We start from the raw sequence: 24,323 nt of genomic DNA, 5'->3' as shown, positions 1-24,323 counted from the left end.
CTAATTTTGAAATATGCTGACACACCAGTTATTGACTGACTGTTGGTGTAAAATTAATCCAACAACCAAAATTTACACATTCCATTTCTCTTCATATAATACCTTTTTTTGAATAGATCACTTTTCTACCCATTTAAGCTTCAATTACCCTTTGTTTTAACGGGTTCCTACCCTTCTAAACTTCAATTATAGTAGCTGTCCCTCGGTCAGATCATAGTGCAGCCACCCATAGGCTGGCCATACATTCAATTTTCTTGTTCAAATTCCTTTAGTTGTACCTTTAACTATGTAGTGCAAGAGCCTGCCTGATTGCATACAAATGGAAAGCGTTAAGATTTGACCTCATATTATATGGTTTTGGTCAATCTAAAGGAAAATTGTACAAAAATAAAAAAATAAAATTGTATAGTGTATGGCCAGTCTTACTCTTAGCTCACTTTGGTTAGCCCCAACAGAACGCATCTAGACCTTCAATGATTCTCTGCAGTCAGTAGAATCCTCAAGAGCCTACATTTGTTATTCCATCCTAGAATATCTTAAAACTAACTACTGTGACACAATCTCCCTATCGACACTGTGGGAAGTCTACAAGGTGGTGATTAGGGATGACTGCATTAAGCTGGCCACGTCACTTAAATGTGACAGAGTAAATGACTTCCAACACCAGGAAGCCTACTTCCAAGGGAAAGTCCTTGATATTGATCGCTCCTAGTTCCGAATATTAAATGTTTCTCTGACATAAAAACAATTGGGTATGCTACAGAGCTTTTTTCTTTAAGCCCTTGTACACATGGTCAGACATTCAGACATAAAATGTCTGATCGGACCGCGTTGTTGGATAATCCGACAGTGTGTGGGCTTCATCTGACTTTTTCCGTTGGAATGTGTGACTAACAAAGTTTGAGAGCAGGATATAAAAAATTTCCGACAACATGATCCGATCGGACAAAGTCCGATCGTTTGTAGAGAATTCGGACAAAGTGCCATGCATGCTCAGATCAAATTCTTAGACCAAAGCTATTGGCTACTAGCCTGAACATAGTCCAGTCGTAACGAAATAACGTCATCACGTTACAAACGATTGGATTTTCTGACAACTTTATCCGACCGAGTGTATGCAACACCAGTTTCGGACAAAATCCAACAGATTTTGTTGCTGGAATGTCCGGCCGTGTGTACAAAGGCTAACACTAAGAATCCAATCGCCTCTCATACTTCAAAATCTATCTGGCCCCCATTTTTTCACCCCCTCTATGCCACTAATTATCTGCCGCTTCTTAATAAACCCAAAAGGCTGTTAATCATCTGGATGGATTACCCACTCTCTTGACTTGGCCACATATGGACAAGATATCATATTTGCCAAAAATCATGCATCTCTTTTGTGTGTTGCCCATTAGGATCCTGACTTCAATCCTCCAGTAACAGCTTTTAAAATTCATCTGGCACTGCCATAGACCTAAAATGGCTAAACCCACTACCAGAGCCTGCCTCAGGGTGCTCTGGGGGGTCATACATTTGCATAATGACTATCATTGGCGCAAATAGCATGCCAAAAGTGAAATACCCATTTGGGTATCCCTTAAAACAGTGGACTGTGCCCTTATACCAAATCAATAACCGTTTATGGCTACTTCCACATAATAGATCCTAGTAGAACCTAATAGAATGCAGTCATTATGCAATCCATCTACCGTATATAGGATGACTTTAAATACTCTGGAGTGCTCCAGTCCCCCATATATTTTTAATGTCCTGTCTCAGCAATCCTGCCTTTCCGCTAGGATGGGAACACTCATGGAGCCTTTTGGCATTGGGTAGACCTAAAGCTTACGGACGTGTTACCATTTGTCATCTCATGGCCCTAAGCCATTTCATACTTTGCAAGTAAAGGATAAAATTGCCTAACATATACATGTTTTGCTACCAAGTCAAACACTTCATACAGTCCATGATCCCTCCCCCTGTTAAACTGATCAGCACTCTCCAGGCTTCATCTCTTGCAATACTTACCACAGGCTCCTCATTACCCCATCATGAATATATGCAGAAACAGAAATCAGATCTCAGCATTACTCTGAAACTACAGCAATGGCAGCAAATCGGGGAAAACACCAAATCGTACTCCCAGAAAATTACTTGTAACTAATTATAAAATTACTTTACCATTGGTACCTAGTTTTAACTCAAACTGCACATTGTACTCTAGGACATGCTTGGACTCGTTTCTGTGGCTGCCTAGAACTGAGCATTTATATTCATGTATGGTGGACCTGTTCAATTGTAAATGCTTTGTAGACACAGATCTATGATATGCTGAAAGTACTCTTTGGGGTTACCTGGAGAGACGATGCTCAACTTGAAACCAGATGGGCTTTCAAAACGTCAGTTAAGCCTGACAACTCACTTTTTTACAGCTAAGCAAATCATGGCCAGAACCTGGCTGTACCATTTCCTCCATTCCCAGCAGTAAGGTGCATTGGATACTCACAAATGACAAGCTGACTTCTAAACTCACTGAGATTATGTGCAAGTTTCACACAACCTGTGTTCCATGGGTTTCCAAGCTTTATGCCATCAGATTTTTACCACCAGAGAGAAACAGCTACCCTCATCTGATATCAAAAGGATAGATCTACAGCTTCTACGTGCTCCTCCAAACCTTTCACCTGTCCTCCCTCTTTCCTACTACTTTTTTCCTTCTCTCTTTCTGCACAAATTTTTTCTCTGTGGATTTATGTTGACAGTACAAATGAGCCCGGAGGTGATTTACTGGCTTCTTAAAGTGGTTGTAAACCCTTACAAACCACTTTGACCTACAGGTAAGCCTAGATTAAGGCTTACCTGTAGGTCCAAGAAATATCTCCTAAACCTATACGGTTTAGGAGAGATTTGCCCGAAGACAGGCACCGCTGTCTACGGCGCACTGAGCGCGGCATTTCCAACAATGGAGCTGCCGCGCGTGTCGGCTCCCGTGCGCATGCGCGGGAGTGACGTCATCGCGGCTCCGCCGAAGGACAGCGGCGGAGCTGCGAGACCCCACCGAAAAGATGGATGCCCCGGACTACAGGGGACAGCGGTGACATCGCTGGCTCCTGTGTCAGGTAAGTGACACATAATGGGCTACTATGCGATGCATAGTAGTCCATTATGCTTTGCCTTTGCAGGGAATGAAAGAGGAAGTAAACTCATCAGGGTTTACTTCCTCTTTAATGTAATGTACCATGTTGAACTGTTGGACCATTTTGTATCGCTGGCCTGCGTGTCATATTCACACATTGTGTATTTAATGTCTATCTGCTGCCTTTAAAATAAAATAAAAAAACTAGAGCACAAAACATTTTATCTAGTGTTCGAATCAAGTGCAGAAGGGGTATCAGAAATTCACACACCCAGAAGTGTTGCTTATTTAAGGCAGCAAGGGAGCAGCATGGTGGTGATGATTCAAGACTTGGGCAGTTGAAAAGGTAAATATATTGCCTTTTCTTTCTACAGATATTGCTACTTGCTGTTTACTGTTTAGATCCTGTAGTAACAGTACCAATTTAAAGCCAAAAGTTAACCTACATCAACTACTCTCTCCATGATTAGACGATGATGCTGAGCAAACTGTTTGAAGGCTTGGGGGCTCCATCATACTGTCATTTTTGCCATATAGTTACACTTTATAAAATCTCACATACACATGGGCACCTGAAGACTCCTTGGTTCTTCAGTAAACCAATATTTTTTATTTTGCTGCAAAACCGAGCAACAGACTTTTTTTTAATTCTATAATAAAATGAAGATGCAATTTAATCTATGTAATGTCAGCAATTATAAAAACACATTAAATAATAATAATCGTGATAAAAGATTTTTGCTACTTACTAGAAGAATGTATTTCAAATTCCTTCAGAGAAACTCACATTAAGAACTTTACAGGAGGAAGACTCTTAAAAATAATGGCATTCATTTCAGATACTTGCATTAATTACTATAAATGCAAATAGGATTTATTAACCAGTTATGAACTGTAATGCACTGCCAATGGATTTCTTTTCTCCTCATTAATTTTCAATTACACTGCATTCATTTGCAAATCCTCCATTAGGAAAAAATAATGCATAAAAAGTTTCTGAAAACTACATGATATTTAATGTTAAAACACTTCCAATTAACTTGGGGACTTTTGTAAACATAATGTATTTTGGTACCATTATATAAAACGAACAGATAGAAAAAATAACGTATAGAAAAATATTGCACACCAATAACATCAAAAATGCACCACGAATCTATGGATACAAAACTGTAAAGTGAACCTTTTTAGTAACAGTTTGAAGTTGAAAACTTTAGACACATCCAAGAGGTGCTGCGAATTCAAAATGTATTGGTTCAATAAGACGTCAAAAACATAATAATTTTACTGGTAAGGCTGCTCATGCGTAGCAAGGCTCCCCATAATGGGTACCTAGAATGTTACTTAAAGCATGATAACACAAAAGGAGCATAAAAATAAATGGTGAAGGAGTCCCAGTCCTTTTAATGATTCGCAATCTTAGCACCTAAAATAGCCAATGCACTTTGGGGGACAACACAATCCCTCTTCACCAGGGCTTCAAATAAATGTAAAAACAGGGAGGTATATTCATATGCATACAGAACATGGATGCATATAGGACCAATTGTCCTGAAAAAAAAAAAATAAATAATAACTTTAAAAAACATGATGTTAGACATGTTTGGGCCCCTTTTACACTTACAAACTGATCAGGTCCACCTGTCAGTTTTTCAGTTAGACCAGATCAGACCACCCATTGCTCTCTATGCAGCAGCGGATGTCAACGGACATGTGCCCATTGACACCCGCCAAAATCCAATCCTGTCTGCTAAAAAACAGAGGGATGGGGACAAGTGGTTTATTTCCATCTGACAGCCCATAGAGGACTGCAGGATGTGTCTGTGTCCACTCTGCATCAGCAGACACGAACCAGTCATCCGCCTGCTCAGCAGAGATCAACAAAGATCACTGTGCTGAGTGGGCAGCCTCCACTAGTGTGAAAGGGGCCTTAAAGTTTAATTCTAAGCATTGTATATTTTTATATAGTTACTTTAGTCCAGTTTGGACCAAAGTTCTGTACCTATGCATATACCATACCTGGCTGATGCACCATGAAGCTGGAAATCCCAGAAGTAGACACAGCTAATTCAGTGATCTGCACTTGTTTCCGAGTCCCATGCTGAGCGGCCAGTCTGATGCAATGCAAGTACAGGAGGTCAGCTGCTCAGCAGGGACATCAACCAGAGAATGCTTTGAATTTTCTGAAAAAAATGCAAACTGTTTTATGATTGGATGAGGTGGAGAGGCAGTCAGTGATGTCACAAACTTGACCTTTAAAGCTGCCGGGACAGGCAAAGTACACAATTATGTCATATGGCTTCTTTCAGGCACAGCCAAGGCCAGAAACATTTTCTGCATCAAGGGTGTAAACACCATCACACAGAGGTAAACATGTACTGGGGGGGGTGGCGGAGACCTATGTTGGATTAGTTTGGGAAGCAATGGGAGGGAGTGGTTTTTATAGAGAAAGTGTAGTGATATATGAAGTATTTTTAAATACAGCTAGTGTGAGTACACCATTACATATTTATATCAGCCCCCTGTATTCCATTAAACAGCAGCCTGCATACAAAGAAGGTATAGGATTTAGGGTACTAGTTTTGCACAGTGCTTCAAGTTCAACAACATGTTGTGTTTTATTGCATCACAAGATTCATGAGGCAAATGGGTAACAATGGGTTATTAATGACTGAAGTAGAGAGAAGAAAAAAAAAAAAAAAAACAGACCTGACTATGTCTAGCAGGGTTGCCTGGGTCACACGACTGAACAGAGAAGTACAAAATTCCTTTGCAAATGAAACAGAAAATACCTGAATTTCAACTGTTATAGCCATTTCCAGAAGTCAAGCTTTAAATGACCCTTTAATGCTGTTTAGCGTAACAATCTATAACTTTTGTCGGGGGAAAAGCATTAGCAAAGTCAGGTAACGTCACAGTTCCATATCTATTGTCAAAGGTAAAAGATAAACCCTTACCTGATAAATTTACACTCAGAGGGGTCATAAAGAGACATCAGAACTTCAGCGTCCTCCCCGATCTTACATACTACATTTTTTAAATTAACAAACAAAGCAAACGAAGGTGTGGCAGCAAACTTGGCTTGTCTGTTGATGTCATTCTGTTTCTGACACTGCAAAAAAATATAATAAATCAACACTGGCAATGCTAAACAGGCTGCTAGTATCTATAGATCAGCTTCTTATAAGCGCCTGTAAATCAACACTCAGGGAGAGGATCCAAGGGTGGGCCGATCCTAGAAGTCAGGTTTACCTACAGTGCACATGTGCTGGCAGAAGGCGGCAGAGTGAGCTGCTGACTAATTACTCATGTATGCTGCTGCTCCTTCTTGGTCCAGTAAATATGATGAGGGCAAGCAGGACCAGGGTATGCTGTCTCACAGAGGTTCTTGGATCAGAAGAACAGCTCAAGAGTTACAAACCCATTAGCGGGTAAAACGTGGTTCCATATATGTATTTCAATTGCGCATGCAGCTGCTTGTCTGGAGCACAGACAGACACAGCACAGAAGGCCAAATACAACAGCCATTCAAAAGCCCAAGTAAATATGAAAAGTCTCTAGTCTAGTGTGTTTTCCAATGTTCTGTAGACAACCGATTTGCTACAGGCCACAAGCAGTAGTTCTATCAGAGGCGGTTCATTATGGAGGGGCCTAGCGGAAGCAGATGTTTATTTAGCTGCCTGTTAAATATTTTAAATTGCATTCCCTTCCTTTTAATCAAAGATACAGTGAACAGTGTTGGTTTAACGATTTCTCTGTCACAGGCACTAGCAATAACCAAAATACAGAAAAATTGTGTGCTAAACCTTTTCTTCCTGAAGTCGTTCTTCAACTTGCTTGGAAGCTATTTCATGTGCCCTGAAAAGACTAATCGTGCTGGTTTGTTCTGGGTCGAGTATATTTCCATCCTCATCTCGTACAACCAGGTCCAAATCAAGGATTCTAACAAAAAAAAATAAAAAGGAAGAAAACAAAGTAAGTTCCCATGACATTAAGCAGCAAGAGCTTATAAATAAAAAACCATTAAAAAATATATACTGCATCTTAAAAGGAAATCAGTCAAAGAAAGCAGGCCCGGCTGCCTAATGTTGGTCTCTTTACATTAAGGGTGGAGAATGCCAAGCAGGAGTGGATATAAAAAGTCTACACACCCCTGTTAAAATGTCAGATTTCTGTGATTTAAAAAAAAAAATGGAGTCAAAGATAATTTCAGAGCTTAAACAAACTGACAAATTTTAGGTGGAGGGAAGTAAAAATAAAAAAATTAAATATGGTTACATAAGTGTGCACACCCTTAAACTAATACTTTGTTGAAGCATCTTTTGATTTTATTCCAGCACTCAGTCTTTTTGGGTATGAGTCTATCAGCATGGGACATCTTGATTTGGCAATATTTGCTCACTCTTTGCAAAGACACTCCAAATCTGTCAGATTGTGAGGTCATCTCCTGTGCACAGCCCTCTTCAGATCACCCCACGGATTTTTAATTTGGATTCAGGTCTGGTATTTGGCCGGGCCATTCCAAAAAAATAAAATCTCATTCTGGTGAAGCCATTCTTTTGTTGATTTGGATTTATGCTTTGGGTCATTGTCATGCTGAATGATGAAGCTCCTCAACGTTGACTGGTATTTGGAAATGTTCATAATTCCCTCTACCTTGAATAAGGCCCCTAATTCCAGCTGAAGGAAAATTGCCCCAAAGCATGATGTTGCCACCACCATGCTTCACTGTGGGTATGGTGTTCTTTTGGTGATGTGCAGTGTTTTTGCGCTAAACATATCGCTTGGAAAAGTTCAACCTTGGTTTCATCAGATTATACCACGTTTTCCCACATGCTTTTGGGAGATTTCAGATGTGTTTTTGCAAAATTTAGCCAGGCTTGGATTTTTTCTTACCGCTTGAACACATAATCCAGACATATGAAGAATATGGGAGATTGTTGTCACATATACCGCACAGCCTGTATTTCCCAGATATTCCTACTGTAGGGCCTCATGGCAGCTTCCCTGTCCAGTTTTCTTCTTGCCTTTTCATACATTTTGGAGGGATGTCCAGTTCTTGGTAATGTCACTGTTGTGCCATATTTTCTCCACATGATGACTGTCTTTACTGTGCTCCTAGGTATATCTAATGCCTTGGAAATTCTTTTGTACCCTTCTCCTGACTGATGCCTTTTAACAATGAGATCCTTCTGATGCTTTAGAAGCGCTCCGCGGACCATGGCTTTTGCTGTAGGATGTGACTAAGAAAATGTCAGGAAAGAACTACTAGAACAGCTGAACTTTATTTGCGGTTAATCAGAGGCACTTTAAATGAAGGCAGGTGTGTACTGACTCCTATTTAACATGAGTTTGAATGTGATTGCTCAATTCTGAACAAAGCTACACTTATGCAACCATACTATTTTTTTTTTAACCCTACTCCCCCCAAAATATTTATTTTTCAATTGAGTTGTACAGTTTATAGGTCACATTAAAGGTGGAAAAAGTTCTGAAATTATTTATCTTTGTCTCATTTTTTTTACATCACAGAAACCTGACATTTTAACAGGGGTGTGTAGACTTTAAGGGAGCAGGATAGCAAGCTGACAGGCACTCGGTAAGCACTTACAAGAGTGAAGCAGGCTCTGGATAGACAAAGATATGCAGAAAGGTGCTTCTAAGAGCAGTAGGTCAGCAACTTTATTAAAATGCAACAGTTAAAAAACATTTAAAGGATTACAGAGTAAACAGGCTCATCAATGTCTGAAGTCCTCCTAAGAGGGTCTTCATGTCACTATGCTTCTGAGGTTTTGAAGATGTAGCCTTTGAGCATGCTCCAAAACTAGTCAACTCCCCTTGCGGACATCACTCTACTCCCCGTGTTTCACATGGTTTCAGGAAATCCAGAAGCCATCTTCTTCCTCCAGTCTCTCGGTTCCTGCGGCTGAAGGCTAGCACAGTGACAGGGAGACCATCTCAGGAAAACTTCAGGCATTAATGAGCCCGTTTACTCTGCAATCCTGTAAGTGTTTTGACCGTTGCCTTTTAATACAATTGCTGACACTGCACTTAGAAGTGCCTTTCTCTGCATATCTTTGTGATTACATTGAGGGCGACCTGCAGAACTATTTTAGATGGACGTTATGTATGCAGAATAGCAACAGAAAAGCAGCATTTCAGTCAAAAGAGATCCAGTGTATGGAAAAAAAACTTGCATGATCTCCAATGTTCTTTATTCAAAAACAAAGTGCTGGCACATGGGTAATCTCAGACAACCATTACTTGGCACAGGTTCATCAAGCCATTATCTATTCTATACTGACAATCACAGTGAGGATGTTCATGGATGTATATTATATATATTTTAGGGCTGTGGAAATTAAAGATTAATTCCTTGATTAATCCATTCATTTTTTTGATCGATCAAAATTCTTTTGATTGGTAATCACCTCTCTGCCGGCTTCCGGGTCTTCAGGGAGTTCCGGTGATGTCACTGGACTCCTGCCCCCTTCCCTAAGGGAAGGGGGAGGAGTCCGATGACGTTGAAGTTCTGATTGAACTTAACATGTACGATGGAGGAGCTAACTGCTGCCCTACGGAACTAACTTGATTGTCAGCTTTACATGCTGTGTTTTTATCACCTTTTTGTGAGTAGTTTGTGTTTGAACACAAAAATTTTATCTAATACTTAAGCGGTGAGCACTTCGATCTTTTCTTTCTACCCATGACCTGTCGTCCTTGCTGAGATCTAAGGAGACGTGAGAGAAGTTTATGGTCCATGTTAACCCTTTTGATACCCGCTTGCATGACCACCTGTTTGCACAGGGGTCCATGCCATAAGGTGAGTGTGATTAGTTAGACCGGAGGTGGAAGGATTGTAACGCTACTGTGGAAAAAAATAAAAAATAACTCACGTCAGTGCTACAATTTGAATTTAAAAATGTATTTGTGTGAACTGTGAAGTTAAGTCATGGATTGTGGAAACTAACTAGTGTCGGGTGATTGCATATAGTGTATACCACATTTACCACTGACTAATGCAGAGTTGTAATGTAAGAAGGTCAGCTGAAAGTAGTTAGATCTGTATGTGCGTTATAATTAATCGAAATTAGTAGATAAAAAAAAAAAACTATTAATCAAACAAGAAAATTGTAAACGGTAACAGCCTATAATATTATATATATATATATATACACACACACACACACACACACACACACACACACACACAGAATAATAATAAAGCAACTTATACACTGTAGACATGGGTGTTACTACTAGCATGTGGATATTTTTAGCGCTCTAGAACACCATGAGGGGAAAATACTTTGGATTATTAAAAATGTATTAATGACTTTATGTTGATTTCCATTATATATTTTAAAAAAAAGTCCACTACAATGGGAATTGGGTAAAAAAAGGTCCTTTTTTTTTTTTAACACACACACAGACACACACACACACACACACACACACACACAGGACAGCAGATTGTCATGGTAAGGAAAGGACCTGCTAAACATATCCTCGCTGCTGTATCCAACCCCAAGAATGAAACATTTTGCCTTTAGTTCTACTTTAAGGAGCTTTACCTCCCCAACCTAGAGCATCAGTCTCATGTTTTACAGAATGAGGACAGAACACATCATAGACGTAGCTTAAACACTGTTTGAAAGCCTCATCGGAACTTTCATCCATTAGTATTTGGGGGACAAAGGCTGTTTTTTCTGCAACTCCTGTTCCTATTTGTCAGAAGTTTCAGAACAAAACAAATTCTCAAGATGTTCATCCCCGTGTGAAAGCGGAGCATCTGGAGTCCATGCAAACTTTAAGCAAACACGTTGGCAGATGGTAAGACACAATAACAAACAAGGAATTCATTAATTGAGGAGAAGGTGAAGCTTTAAATTTTCTACGCCAAACAGAATCAAGGCTCAGTCTCAAGTCTTTCTCTGCAAAGCTGAACACAGTCACAGGAAATGCAAAACTGCCATATCTCAGCAACCCATACATAAAATTAGATTTTCATGAGGCGTTCATACTTTTAAAAGCTAAAAGGCAAAATGCATACCTAAACATCACCTACTCGCAGAAAGGTAAGCTTCTGGTTATAATAATCTGCAAATATTCATAAGTCACTACATGGCTCACTGCAGCCTCCGATAAGTAAATCTCTCACGTAAGTTCAGTTCAGAATAGGGAATTTAGTTACAAATGTATTTATTTCAGGCATTTATATAGTGGTGACAATTTATACAGCCTTTTACATACTGTACATTCCCATCAGTCCCTGTCCTCAAGAGGTTGCAATCTAAGGTCCCCATCACCCAATTTAGGCAGTAGCCATTTAAAGAATGTGTTAGCCCAACATTTCATATAGAGATTAGATAGATACACTTTTTTTTTTTATAGGAAGACTGACACTCACGGGTCTTGAATGTTGTTTCAACAAGGCACAAGCTGGTCTTTCTCAGGACTGCTTATGCCTCATCAAAATAAAGTCTTCACTGTGCGTTCACCTCTCAAAGCCCGTGAGATCCGCTCTCTTGAACTAAGTGTACCACAGGCTTTGCTGTGCAATAGGCCCACTTACTCTCCAATCTGTGTGCAATGGCAACCACTAAAATATATATATATATATATATATATATATATATATATATATATATATATATATTACACACACACACACACACACACACACACATACACATACATACATATATACATATACACACACAGTGCTGTGAAAAAGTATTTGCCCCCTTCCTGATAGATATTATATGTCTATATATAAAATCTATTATTTTTTATATTACACAAACATAGCCTGAGTAAATTCAAGATGCAGTTTTTAAATTACTTTGTTTATTAAGGGGGAAAAAAGCTGTTCAAACCTGTCTGGCCCTATGTGGAAAAAGTAAATTGCCCCCTCTCATGCTGAATCATGAATGAACAGTGATTAACCACAATTTTTTGGAAAGCTGAGTTCAATTTCATTTGCCACACCCACCCCGATTACTGCCAAGCTTGTTGAATCAAGAAATCACATAAATAGAAGCTATCTGGCTAACAGATCTCAAAAAGCCACACATCATTCCACAATCTAAAGAAAATTCAAGAACAAATTAAAAACAAACATGTATCATCTAGGAAGGGTTTCAAGGCCTTTTCTAAGGCGTTGAAACTCCAGTGAACCATGGGAAGAGCAGTTATCCACAAATGGAGATAACTTGGAACAGTGGTGAAGTGACCAGCCTAAAAAAAATAAAAAATAAAAACCAAAAGCCTAACAAGGACTCATCAAGGGGGTCTTAAAAGAAGCAAGAACATCTAAAGAGCAGGCCTCACTTGCCTCAGGTAAGATCGGTGTCTATGATTTAACAATAAGAAAAACAGGGCAAAAATTGCACCTATGGGAGAGCTCCAAGGTCAAAGCCACTGCTGACAAAGAACACAAAGGCTCATCTCACATTTACCAAAAACATCTGGGATTATGCATAGGGCTTTTTGGCAAATATTCTGTGGACTGATGAGGCAAAAATTTAACTTTTTGTAAGGTGTGCATCCCATTACATCTGAAAATGAATGCAGCATTTCATAACGAGAACGTCATATCAACAGTCGACATGGTGGTGGTAGCATGAGGGTCTGGGGCTGCTTTGCAGCTTCAGGACCTGGAAGACTTTCCATAATTGATGGAACCATAAGTTCTGAACTCTAGCAGAAAATCCTAAAAAGAATGTCCGGCCATCAGTTTGTGATCTCAAGCTCAACACAACAGCAAGTCTACCTCCAAATGGTTCAAAGCAAGCAAAATTTAGGTTTTGGAGTGGTCTAGTGAAAGCCTGGACTTGCATCCAATTGAGATGCTGTATCATGACCTTACACAGGCTGTTCATGCTGGAAAACCCTCCAATGTGGCTGAATTAAAACAATTCTGCAAAGAACAGTGGGCCAAAATTGCTCCACAGCAATGTGAAAGACTCATTGCCAGTTATCGCAAATGCTTGATTGCAGTTGTTGCCACCAAGGGTGGCACAAGCAGTTATTAGGTTTAGGGGGCAATTACTTTTTCACATAAATCCAGGCAGGTTTGTACAGCTTTTTTTCCTTAATAAATGAAACCTTCATTTAAAAACTGTATGTTGTATTTACTCTGGTTATCTTTTTGTAATAATAATTTTTTTTTGATGATCTGACCATATCAAAAAGCAAAAATGCCCTTGGGACTTTTAAAAAGCATACCTCAAAACATGGCAAGTAAAATTTATAAATTGTTTATTCAACACACGTTTAAAAACAATATTTAATACAGAAAGAAAAAGTATATTAAATGTCATTATATTGATAAATTTTGCATTCATGTAATCAACCTTTCCATGAGACCTAGATGTGTCACAAAGATCACTGTCAGTAATCTGAAATAGCTGTGCTAGGTCTCAACGTGTTTCGCGAGAAGAGTCTTGCTTCTTTGGGAGAAGCACAGATAGATGGAATTGATGAAACACTCCTGGCCTACTGATGTAGTATGGTTGACTCTTTAAAGCAGTCAGAAAATTTCTGTATATGGGCAGGTATATCACCCTAAATTATAAAAGCCACTTCAAACCAAAATGTCCATAGGAGGTAAAATGTTGGCATGGTTGGCTTTTCATGAATCATTTTGCCTCTGTGGACGTTTTGGTTTGAAGTGGCTTTTATAATGTAGGTTGATACACTTGCCCATATACAGAAATTTTCTGACTACTATAAAAAAAAGTAATCCATACTACATCAGTAGGCCAGGAGTGTTTCCTCAACTGCATCCATCTGCGCTTCTCCCGAAGAAGCGAGACTCTTCTCTCAAAACGCATCAAGACCTATCAGAGCTTCCTGAAGATGCTTAACTGCGAAAACGTGTAATATTGTGGAGACATACTATCCTTGAATATCACCCAGAAGCAGGTCGGTTTAGTGGAGGGAGGAGATCACCACCCATGGAACATCGTTGGCTTGCCCTATCCTATGCGGTTTTCTCATTGCTGGAAAAGCTTGGTGTCGGCTAATAGACACATGGAAATGTGAGTGCAATATGTTTTTACTAATTTTCTATTAAAGATGAAACGGTTTTACACTATATTGGTTCTATTTAATTTTGTATGAATATACAGACATTGAGGAATTGCTAACGGGAGAAGTGCATTGGAGGATTGGTTATCCGTTGAATGAACCAAAGGCTTACTGATTGGTAACGTCTGGTGAGTGGCCATTCTGCTGGGTGACGGTGGTACAGATCTGGTTTTTCTTTGGTGACACTACGGATCTTTTATTAGAAGATGAATGGGGATTAAGATGACACAGTTGGGGTTGTTGAAATCATTGCATTTGAAGGACCATCATTTTGCTAATAGAGACGTTGGTATAAATACACTGTTTTGCATACATATTTCATGGGGTTACGGTGGCACTGTGATCACACAGCAATTTTTTACACCAGTTTATTTAAAATTATTATTTTTTTTTTTTTTGTTTCAAATAGTTTTATTGTTATAAAACAAAGTGTGAACAAAGAACAAATAACAAATGACATATATTCAGCATGTTACATAGCTCAATGTTACATTCCATTTCCACAGGCAGAGTACAAGTAAATAGATATAACCTCAACGATAACTACTAATAAGCTATTCTGGATAATTTGGGGAAACCAGTTGCTTAACCGGACATCGTATCCATGAAAAGGTTGGCTGCGCTGTGCAGGAAGTTTATGGCCTCTGATAAAGTCCTAAGATATTACACAATGGATTCAGTGAGGCCATCTAGGCCTAGGCCGACCTCTAGTGTATTCCTTCTCTAAAGACTCCTTCAGTCTAGAGGCCTTGAAGTCCTGTATCAGGACTTGAGGATGCATGAGCAAAGCTGGTCTAATGTGGCCTGATGTTTAAGGATAGGATATGCTGAGACGGCGGGCAAAAACTTGCCATTGAAGAGCATGGGTAGCTAAGATTATTTTGGAGTTTTACAACATACTATGAATGCAGCGACGGAGAGTATATCAGTCTCAGATAACCTAATGTTCTAAAGAGGAGGTTTAATGTGTGGAAAGGCTGAATGTATATGTCGTTGTAGAGTAAATTTGGTAAAAATAAGTCTGGAGATATCAAAAGAAATTGGGGGGTGAGAGGGAGGGGGCGTTAAGGGAGTATTGAGGAAAGGGAAGGTGTGCAGGGGGAAAGGGCAGGGGAGAAACAGGGGGAGGGGAAGAAGATAGCAGTTTCAGTTGTGATATAATAGAGGTGGGGATAAGGGGAAGGAACAAGGAAGAGATAATCAGAGAGATAGAAGGTGCAAGAGAGAAAAATAAAGAAAGAAGGGCAGGTGGAAGAATAACGATGGAGAGGAAAATGGAAAGAGAGAAAGAAAGAGGAAAAGAAGAAATGAGAAGGAAGGAGGGCCTCTGGCTTGCCCCCGCTGCTAAGTAAGGGAGAGATATAACATATTCAAGGATTTAGATTGAAGATTACTGGTAAGATGTCATATGGGATAAATATTCTTGTGTAGTCTGGAAATGAATCCAGCAGGCCCATTTCATACTGTACTTAGAGGGGGTGTCACGAGAAGTGTTAATGAGTTTCTCCATGTCAGCAACTTTTTGGATTCTGGAGAACCAATCCTTGATGGTAGGAACTCGGGAGGACTGCCAATGGACAGGTACACATTGCTTCGCTGCATTGATTAGATGCATCCCAAGTGATTTATGATAGGTATTATGTGGTAAACTGGAATGGTGTAAGAGAAACTGGGCAGGAGTAAATTCTAGTGTGTAGGAGGAAATTTGTTCTGTCAGGCGGTGCACTTCCGTCCAAAAACGTTGGATCATTGGGCAAGACCACCATATGTGTAATAACGTTCCTTTGTCCTGAGAACATCTCCAACAGGACTCGGGAACGGTAGGTTTGTATTTGTGGATAACCGCTGGAGTGTGGTACCACCTAGATTGAATCTTAAAACCGTTTTCTTGGGTATTCACATTAGAGGATCCCTTGTGAATATTGGCGTAAATTTGCTCCCACTGGTCCTCAGAGAGTGAAATGGACAAGTCCCTTTCCCATTTTGCGCAAGCAGGTGTATCATTCGCTCTTCGTTTCGCAAAAAGCAGAGTATGTGTGTATGAAATAAGGCGTGTTTGGGGAGAGGTTTGAGTGCATAGCGTTTCAAAAGGGGAAAGTTGTCGGGAGCAACAGTGGTCTTTATCTATACTCTGTAGGTACGAGGCCGCCATGAGATAGGGCCAGGGAGGGATGGGAGTTTCCCCAGTCCGGGTCGCGAGCTGAGTTCTGGTTTGAAGTTTACCCTGGTGGAAGAAATGGTGCGCTCTAATTTGGGTCGTGGGCCAACAGTCTGCTAGAAAATCATCTTTCATTCCTGGTGGGAAATCAGGATTAAGTTTTAGGGGAGTCAGGGGGCCTGGAGAAGATGAAATGTTTGATTTTTTACAAGTTTGGTGGAAGCATCTCAAGGTCGGGCCTATAAGAGGGTGTTGGATCAGGCTAGATGGAACACAGCATGGAGGGATCCACGGTAAGGAGGGGAGAGACAAATCTGTAAAAGAGGCTTCTATAGAAACCCAGTCTTTACTGGCTGTATGCACATTCCAATCCACTATCCTGGTTAATTGAGTTGCGAGGTAGTATTTGTGGAGGTTTGGGAGACCAATTCCCCCTAAATTCTTTGGGCACGAAAGTTGATCATAGTTAAATTCTGTGCTTACGCTTGCTCCAAAGAAATTGAGAACAGAGTTGTCTATATTTGCTAAAAAAGGAGGTAGGAATGTGGATGGGGATCGTTTGCAACAGGTAGAGCATTCGTGGAAGAGCATTCATTTTTAAAATAGCTGCTCTGCCAAACCAAGAAAATAGAGGTTTGTCCCATTCCTTGAGATCTTTAGTCAATTGATTCAGGAGAGGAATAAAATTTTTTGCATATAGATCAGACAGATCGGAGGGAATTTGGATGCCCAGATATGTAATCGAATCATCTTTCCAGAGGAAGGGGAAATTCTCCTTACATTGATCAACTATTTTCTGGGGCAAAGAGATGTTAAGGGCAAAGGATTTTGACAGATTGATTTTGAGATTCGACAAGTATTGGAAATGTTTGAATTCTGAAAGCACTACTGGTAACGTGATCAATGGGTTTGAAAGAAAAAGCAGAATGTCATCCGCGAAAGCAGCGTATTTATATTCTTTTAGTGGGGACTTAATGCCTTGAATGTCGGGATTGGCTGTAATTTTACGGAGAAAAGGTTCAAGGGTCAGGACAAAAAGGATGGGGGACAGGGGACACCCCTGCCTCGTCCCATTACGGATGGGAAAGGCGTCCGACAGAGTGTGGTTGGCTCTAACTTTCGCGACTGGGTTATCATACAGTGCCATGATTAAGTCGATTAAGTGAGGCCCCAGTCCAATCGCCTGGAGCACTGCCCTCATGTATCTCCAAGACACTCTGTCGAACGCCTTTTCCGCATCCAGAGAAAGGAAAAAGCCTTTCTGGTTGGAGCTTGTTATAAGATGGTGAAGGTTGATGGCTTTAATCGTATTATCCCTGGTCTCCCTGCCAGGGATAAAACCGGATTGATCTTGGGAGACAAGGGAAGGGAGGAAAGGGAGCAACCTGTTCGCTATAATTTTAGAAAAAAGCTTGATGTCCGAATTAAGAAGGGAGATAGGCCTATAATTACTGGGCTGGGATGGGTCTTTGTCTTCTTTTGGTATTACAACTATGTGAGCTTCCAGCATTCTTTGTGAGAGGGGGGGAAGATGGAGATAAGGAATTGAAAGCTTTGAGGAAAGGATTCCGCAATGAGTTGGAAAACGTTTTATAGTAAACTGTTGGCAGACCATCTGGGCCTGGGCTTTTCCCGGGTTTCAAGCTTTTAAGTGCGAGATTCCACTCTAACGGGGATATTGGAGATTCCAGACCCTCCGAAGCTTCAGGTGAAATCTTAGCAGGGGCGAATTGGGAGAGGAAGGAGGAAATAGCATTATCCTGGGATGAATGGTTATCTGGGGCATGGGCAGAGTTTTGAAGGTCATATAGAGAGGAATAATATTTTTCGAACTCTTTGGCGATGTCTCTGTTGTGGACAATTAGATCACCTGAGGGGGAACGTAGATGGTGTATTACATTGTTGTTATTCTTTTTACGCAGGGCTTGGGCAAGGAGACGACCGCTCTTATTGCCGTGTTCATAAAAGAGTTTTTGGGACAAAATAAAATTTTTCTTGATGTTGAGGTTCAGGGTTTCGTTGATTAGGGCTCTCGTATCGGTTAGTTCTGTTAGGGTATGTTGTGCCAATGTTCATTTATGACTGGATTCTAGGTTTCTCAGTTTAGTGAACAGAGCAGTAAGTCTGGCCTTGCGGGCTTTCTTGAGAGATGCCGAGATTGCAATCATTTTACCCCTTATGACACATTTATGGGCCTCCCATTGGGTCATATTGGAGGTATCTGGGGAATCGTTTTCTGAGAAATAGTCTGTCGGGCATTTCCTCAGGTCGTCTTCAATGGATTTGTCCGTTAAGATAGTGGGGTCTAATTTCCAGATGAACGTCCGATCATTTGTCTCTGGGAATGTAAGTGTCAGGGAGATAGGATGGTGGTCAGAGATAGCCATTGGTTCGATAGTCGCGGTCGTGAGTAGTGATAAGTCTTGTTGCGATAGGAAAAGATAATCTATACGAGAATATTTGTTGTGGGGGGCAGAAAAATAGGTAAAGTCTTTGTCCTTAGGATGCGAGATGCGCCATGTATCATGTACACAGAGTTCATGGAGGCAATGCCTGATTTGTTTGAGCGCTCTATAGGTAAGATGTGATTTACCCGATGAAGTGTCCAGCAGGGGGTCTAGGGGCAGATTAAGGTCGCCCCCTAGTATCAGAATTCCCTCTTGGAAAGAGAGCAATTGTTGTACTATAGCTCGCAGGAAAGGGACTTGTAACGAGTTGGGGCAATATATGTTTGCTAAGGTGATAGGTCTGTTTTTGCAGGTTCCTTTCAGAAAGGCAAATCTCCCTTGTTCATCCATCAGGGAGTCAGTGATTGTGATTGGCGAATTCTTGGAGAGCAGTATAGATACCCCTTTAGACTTAGTTATGGGAGAGGTGGCGTGAAAACCCAGAGGGTAGTGTGGACTGGACAATTTCGGTACATGTTTCGAGCAGAAGTGGGTCTCCTGCAGAAAGACTACTTCAGCTTTAGTTTGTTTTGCATAAGATAGTACTCGGGAACGTTTCTCGGGAATGTTAAGGCCCCGAGCATTCAGGGATAGAATTTTGAGTGTAAGGTGGGCCGAGTTGGAGCATGGCATAGTGGCTGGATAGTGGGCCCTCAGGGTAGTTGAAGAGGAAAAACAGGGGGGGAAGCCAGAGACCCGAGCAGAAAAGGGGGGAAGTAAGTAAGGTGGAGGTGGCGGTAGGAGAGGGGGAGGAGGGGGGTACTACGCAGGGAATTGTCGTGACGGCACCGGTTGACAGGTATGACCTGCAAACCTACGTCTAATACAAGAGGTAACCGGTAAGGATCAGGAAGACTACCAGAGTCTCCTGTTTGGGGGACAAAGTTCTGGGTACGGACCGAGAGGGGAGTTCTGGGTCCTGCCGAGGCTTCTAGAGTAAAGGAACAGGGGGAAAGGTAAGTGGGACTGGACCCAGGTGGGTGTAGTGATCCCCCCCAGACCAGTCCACACGTGTGGCTTAAAGCAACCATGGTGAGGCAAATATAATATACAGTAAATTGGTCACCGCGTCCCTAAGGTAGTCATGTGAAGAGGACTTATATTCATAGCCTAAACAACAGAAATAGAGATAGAGCAGCGGTGAACAATTCTAGGTGCGGGTTTGAACCCAGAAGGTTTCTGGGGTGTAAATGGCGAAGAAGGGTACATAATGGTGTTACAGGGATATTATGAAAGGAGGAGTGGATTGTGAGTTGGAGCTGCTTATGTGCCAACCATTCAGCAAACTGTGCGAATGTTAATCTAGGTCCCAAAAATAGGGAAGCGGCATAAAAAATAGAAAATAGAATGAGCAAAAAGAAATAGCCATGTAAAAAAGCACATAAACAACCGCTGGAAACATTTATAATCAACAAATACCTGCAATCGTTTTGGAGATGCTAATTCCCATCTGACAAACCTGGTTAAGAGGTAACGCATTGAACGTTATACATGCAACAAAAATAACATAAACAACTGTAAAATCTCGGGAAACAGCATTACGGACTGTTAAAAGAGACATGTCATGACCTGTGGAGAGTTGGGGTGCAAATAAGTGCCGACATTAATACAACCAGCTCTTGGTATTCCATCTTGCACAGAGAAATATTGCTAGAGTAGAGGAGGCCATACCCGGGTCCGAGCTCCAGTGGGTTGTAGTGGGTCCGAGGACATGCATGTCCTCCTTGAAATGGATAGTGACACGGCGGTAGCCGAGATAATCAGGGGTAATGTTAAATCTGGTTAGGTGACCTCGTGACGGGGGGAACTAGAAAAAGCTCTCTCGAGCAGGGCCTCCTCCCCTCCAGCTACAACGGCTAACATACAATCTCGCGATCCCGCAGCCCCGCTCCTTAAAGACAAATAAGCAAAGCACCCGACCCCCATAAGAAACCGATGGGAATCTGAGCCTAAATCTCAGGGACACCTAGTGTTTATTCTCTTTACAGAGGGGTAGTAGACAACAGGAAGAAAGGATAGAAATAGAGAAAGGAGGAGAAGGAGGGGGGGATAAAAGGGCGGAGAGGAGAGCAGAAAGAAAAAGGTGAGTAATAATAAAGTAGAACAGGGTCACAGGAAAATAATGCTTTACAGAAGAACCAGCATAAGGAACGTTGCACGGGCTCAAGCGTACACCTAGGAAACACTACCACAAGGCAGTCCAGGATGTCAGGGCGAAGGTTTGAGCAGAGTTTCGTTGCGCTGAGAAAACTAAGCTTGCGGGTCTAGTGCGTTCCTTTTGTTGCTGGCTGGGTGGACCCAGGGGAGATGTAATAACATGCCAGAAAGTGATACCCATTCACATGCACAACTTCGGATTGACATCGGTTGAGAGGTGGCGGACGGGGGGATAAGGAGGGGGAAAGGAGCGCAGGCTAATCGCTGGCGGGGCTATGCACAAAGCTTGTATTCTGGGAGCCACGAGAAGGAGATGGGGGGCAACACTGGTTCCGATGACGAGCCAAGGAGAAGGCAGGCTGGGTGAGGCATTACAATTGATAAGTCTCTCGGCAAAGCATCGTAGGGACCGTTAAGTCAGTCTCATTGTATGGGACAAAACTGAAAACAAGGGGAAATAAACGGAAGGTAGAAAAACAGGGAGCAGAACACAGTACCTTAGAGTCAGATGGGAGCAGCGAACAGTGAAGGGACGTCTAGGTCAGTGAATCTGGGCCCTGCGGTGCGCCGGAGAGGCTGTGGGGCTTCCATTCCTTGGTGCTCCGATATCTTGCGATGGCGAACGGGGGGGAGGGGATGATGGCGGTGGCGGCCTAAGCTGAAGTTACCCGCTTCTGCTATGCCATCCATGGAGAAAGCCCCGGAGAGCGTTGAGAGACGAAAATCGCTGTACCAGTCTGGTAGATCCACTGGCGGGATGTCTAGGGTAAAGAAGAAGTGATCCAGGTCCTCTGGCACTCTAAGGATCGCTGTTTTGCCGTGATGAGATGCTGTTAGGCCAAATGGAAACTTCCACCTGTAAACTATGGATCTGGCTCTCAAAGCTTCAAGAAGTGGGCGAAGTTCCCTCCTCCTCTGTAGGGTGATACCAGACAGATCCTGATATATTTTAACAGTGGCTCCCTGTACCGCAACTCGATCGTGCGTCCTGGCCGCATGTAGGATTTGCTCTTTGAGTTGAAAATCCATGAGGCAACAGACCACATCCCGAGGGGGGTCTGTCTCCCTCCCTCTGGGTCGTAGAGCTCTATGAATACGTTCAAAGCGGATTTGGGTAGTAGGAGGGCGGTCTAGGATCTCATTAAACAGCAGAGCAACAGTCTGGGATAACTGGGAGGGTTCAATGGCCTCCGGTATGCCTCTCACTCTGAGATTACGGCGTCTTCCACGGTTATCTAAGTCCTCCAGATGTCTGTTGATATCCCTGAGATGGACGGCGTGGGACTCCGTTATCTGTTGTACGTGGCATAAAGAAGTGTCTTGCCTTGCTTGCGTTGCTTCCACTTCCTCTACCCTTAATGTCATGGCATGTATATCAGACCGCATGTCAGATATCGCCGCCATTAGGGTGCTTTTGATGTCTGCGGCCACGCTGCGGAGGTCGTCTATGCTCACCGCTGCTGCTTGGCCAAGAGGCCGGTTAACACTGGGGCTAGCGGCGTGCAATGCTTCGGGCCTGTTAGGGCTGGCGCTCTGGGATCTACCGTTTCGCGCTTCTGCCTGGGAGGCCTGCATCCTACCTGAGGGCCGCGCACGGAATATCTCTGGGATTTGACGGGCGGAGAGGTCGTCGGATCCCCTAGGCGATCTGGACCGTGTAGCGGAGGTCGCTCTGGGTGTCCTCACCATGGCAGGGAAGAAAAGTGGGGTTAGATAGCTTAAGTAGCTGGCCTCGAGGACGGAGCTCCTGATCTAAGCGTCCATCTCGGATCGGATCCAGGCCACGCCCCCCTTAAAATTATTTATATTGGGTGGGGGAAGTAGTGAGCGGGAGGCGCAATCCCCCAATATATATTGTACATTCGCTGTAACCCTCAAGGTGGGGGATTTAGATTGGGATTGCAGCGTACCCATAGCATTAAGGAAACAAAAAGGGGGGGGGGAGGTTTGATCGTCTGTACAATCAGATTTTTTCTATTCCAGACTACCGACAGTCATCTTTGTGACACATTCAGGTCTCATGGAAAGGTTGATTACATGAATGCAAAATTTACCAATATAATGACATTCAATCTACTTTTTTTTTCTTTCTGTATCACGTTTTTAAATGTGGATTGAATAAATCATTTATACATTTAGTCATTTAAGTGTGACAAATATGCAAAAAAAATTAAAAAAAAATCAGGAAGGGGCAAATACTTTTTCACACAACATAATAAGTAAAAAAAAAATTTATATATATTATAGTGTGTAATATAAATAAAATAAAAAAATATATATATATATACATATACAAACACTGGCTAGGCACACATTTAACTCCAATTACCCTAGATGTTTAACCCCTTAGCAGCCAGCGTCAATAGTACAGTGACCATGCATTCTTTTAATACTGATCACTGCATTAGCGTCACCGGTTCCCACAAAGTATCAGTTAGTGTCATAACGTCTGCCACAATTTTACAGTCCCTGCTATAAGGCATTGTAGCCAATTATGACTCCTGTCCCCTTTTTGTCCACTCACTGAAAAAAACATGTTAAAAAACAACAACTCTAGCCAAAGCATAAGTTTTAGCAAAAAAATGTGCAAAGTGAACATTTTCTTGTTACCATGTCTCTTTTTGCTCTTTGATGCAGTGGTTAGGGGAAAAACCAACTAGATACACAGTTGAAATACATACGTGGGAACGGATTTGTTTTTCTGTGATCGAGTCTTGTGAATCAGGCAGTATACCAAGATTGAATGCTACTGCAGAAGCAGCACAGGGTGATCACATAAACTGGTCAAAACACACCTCCACGTAAACTGACCAAGGTGTCGGGGCCCGGCAGCAATGATAAACTGTGGTCAGTTTACAGGGGAATAGTGCGGCAGGCTTTAAATTAAAACCCCCAAAACAGGATATATATTTTCTGAAAGTAGACACAATGCAGAATAAAAACGGTGGTAGTGCTAGCTTTTTTGTGTCATATGATATTAGAGCTAGTTTATTAAGAGCAAAATGTCAGTAAAAATACACAAAGGTTAAATTTAGGGAAAATAGATGCAATATATTACCCATTTTTGGGCAAATCTAAAATAAGGTTGTGCCAAATAAATTAGATACCCAATGTGCCCGTGAAACAGTCAAACTTTGGTACCCTAAATTCTTCATAGACCATGCTTTAAAAGCCCCTACAGGTCATAAGTATGGCGCTAACTGTGAATAATGGCTGAAAAATTATTGCTCTCATGCCAGAGTGCACAGCTATACATAGAATGTGTAGAGCAATCAACGGTTTCAACTGCTTTGGCAACCTTGAAACATGTAGGCATGTGTGCTCATATGTCATAAAATATATCATA

The 24,323-nt window shown here is 41.7% G+C and overlaps 1 protein-coding gene across 1 annotated transcript in view; it reads right to left on the bottom strand.

The window, feature by feature from the left end:
- Positions 1-24,323, bottom strand: part of DOCK1 (dedicator of cytokinesis 1) — a 613,707-nt gene that overhangs the window by 452,515 nt on the left and 136,869 nt on the right. The window contains exons 7-8 of the mRNA XM_077455510.1: positions 6,928-7,063; positions 6,079-6,233 (exon numbers count right to left, since the gene is read on the bottom strand). Coding sequence (XP_077311636.1) covers positions 6,079-6,233; positions 6,928-7,063 — 291 coding nt within the window. The remainder of the gene's footprint in view (positions 1-6,078; positions 6,234-6,927; positions 7,064-24,323) is intronic.

This window comes from Lithobates pipiens, unplaced genomic scaffold (assembly GCF_037356315.1).
Source record: "Lithobates pipiens isolate NorthernLeopardFrog02 unplaced genomic scaffold, aLitPip1_a1.2 Scaffold_25, whole genome shotgun sequence".
Taxonomy (NCBI): domain Eukaryota; kingdom Metazoa; phylum Chordata; class Amphibia; order Anura; family Ranidae; genus Lithobates; species Lithobates pipiens.
This window is presented reverse-complemented; position numbering and strand designations above follow the sequence as displayed.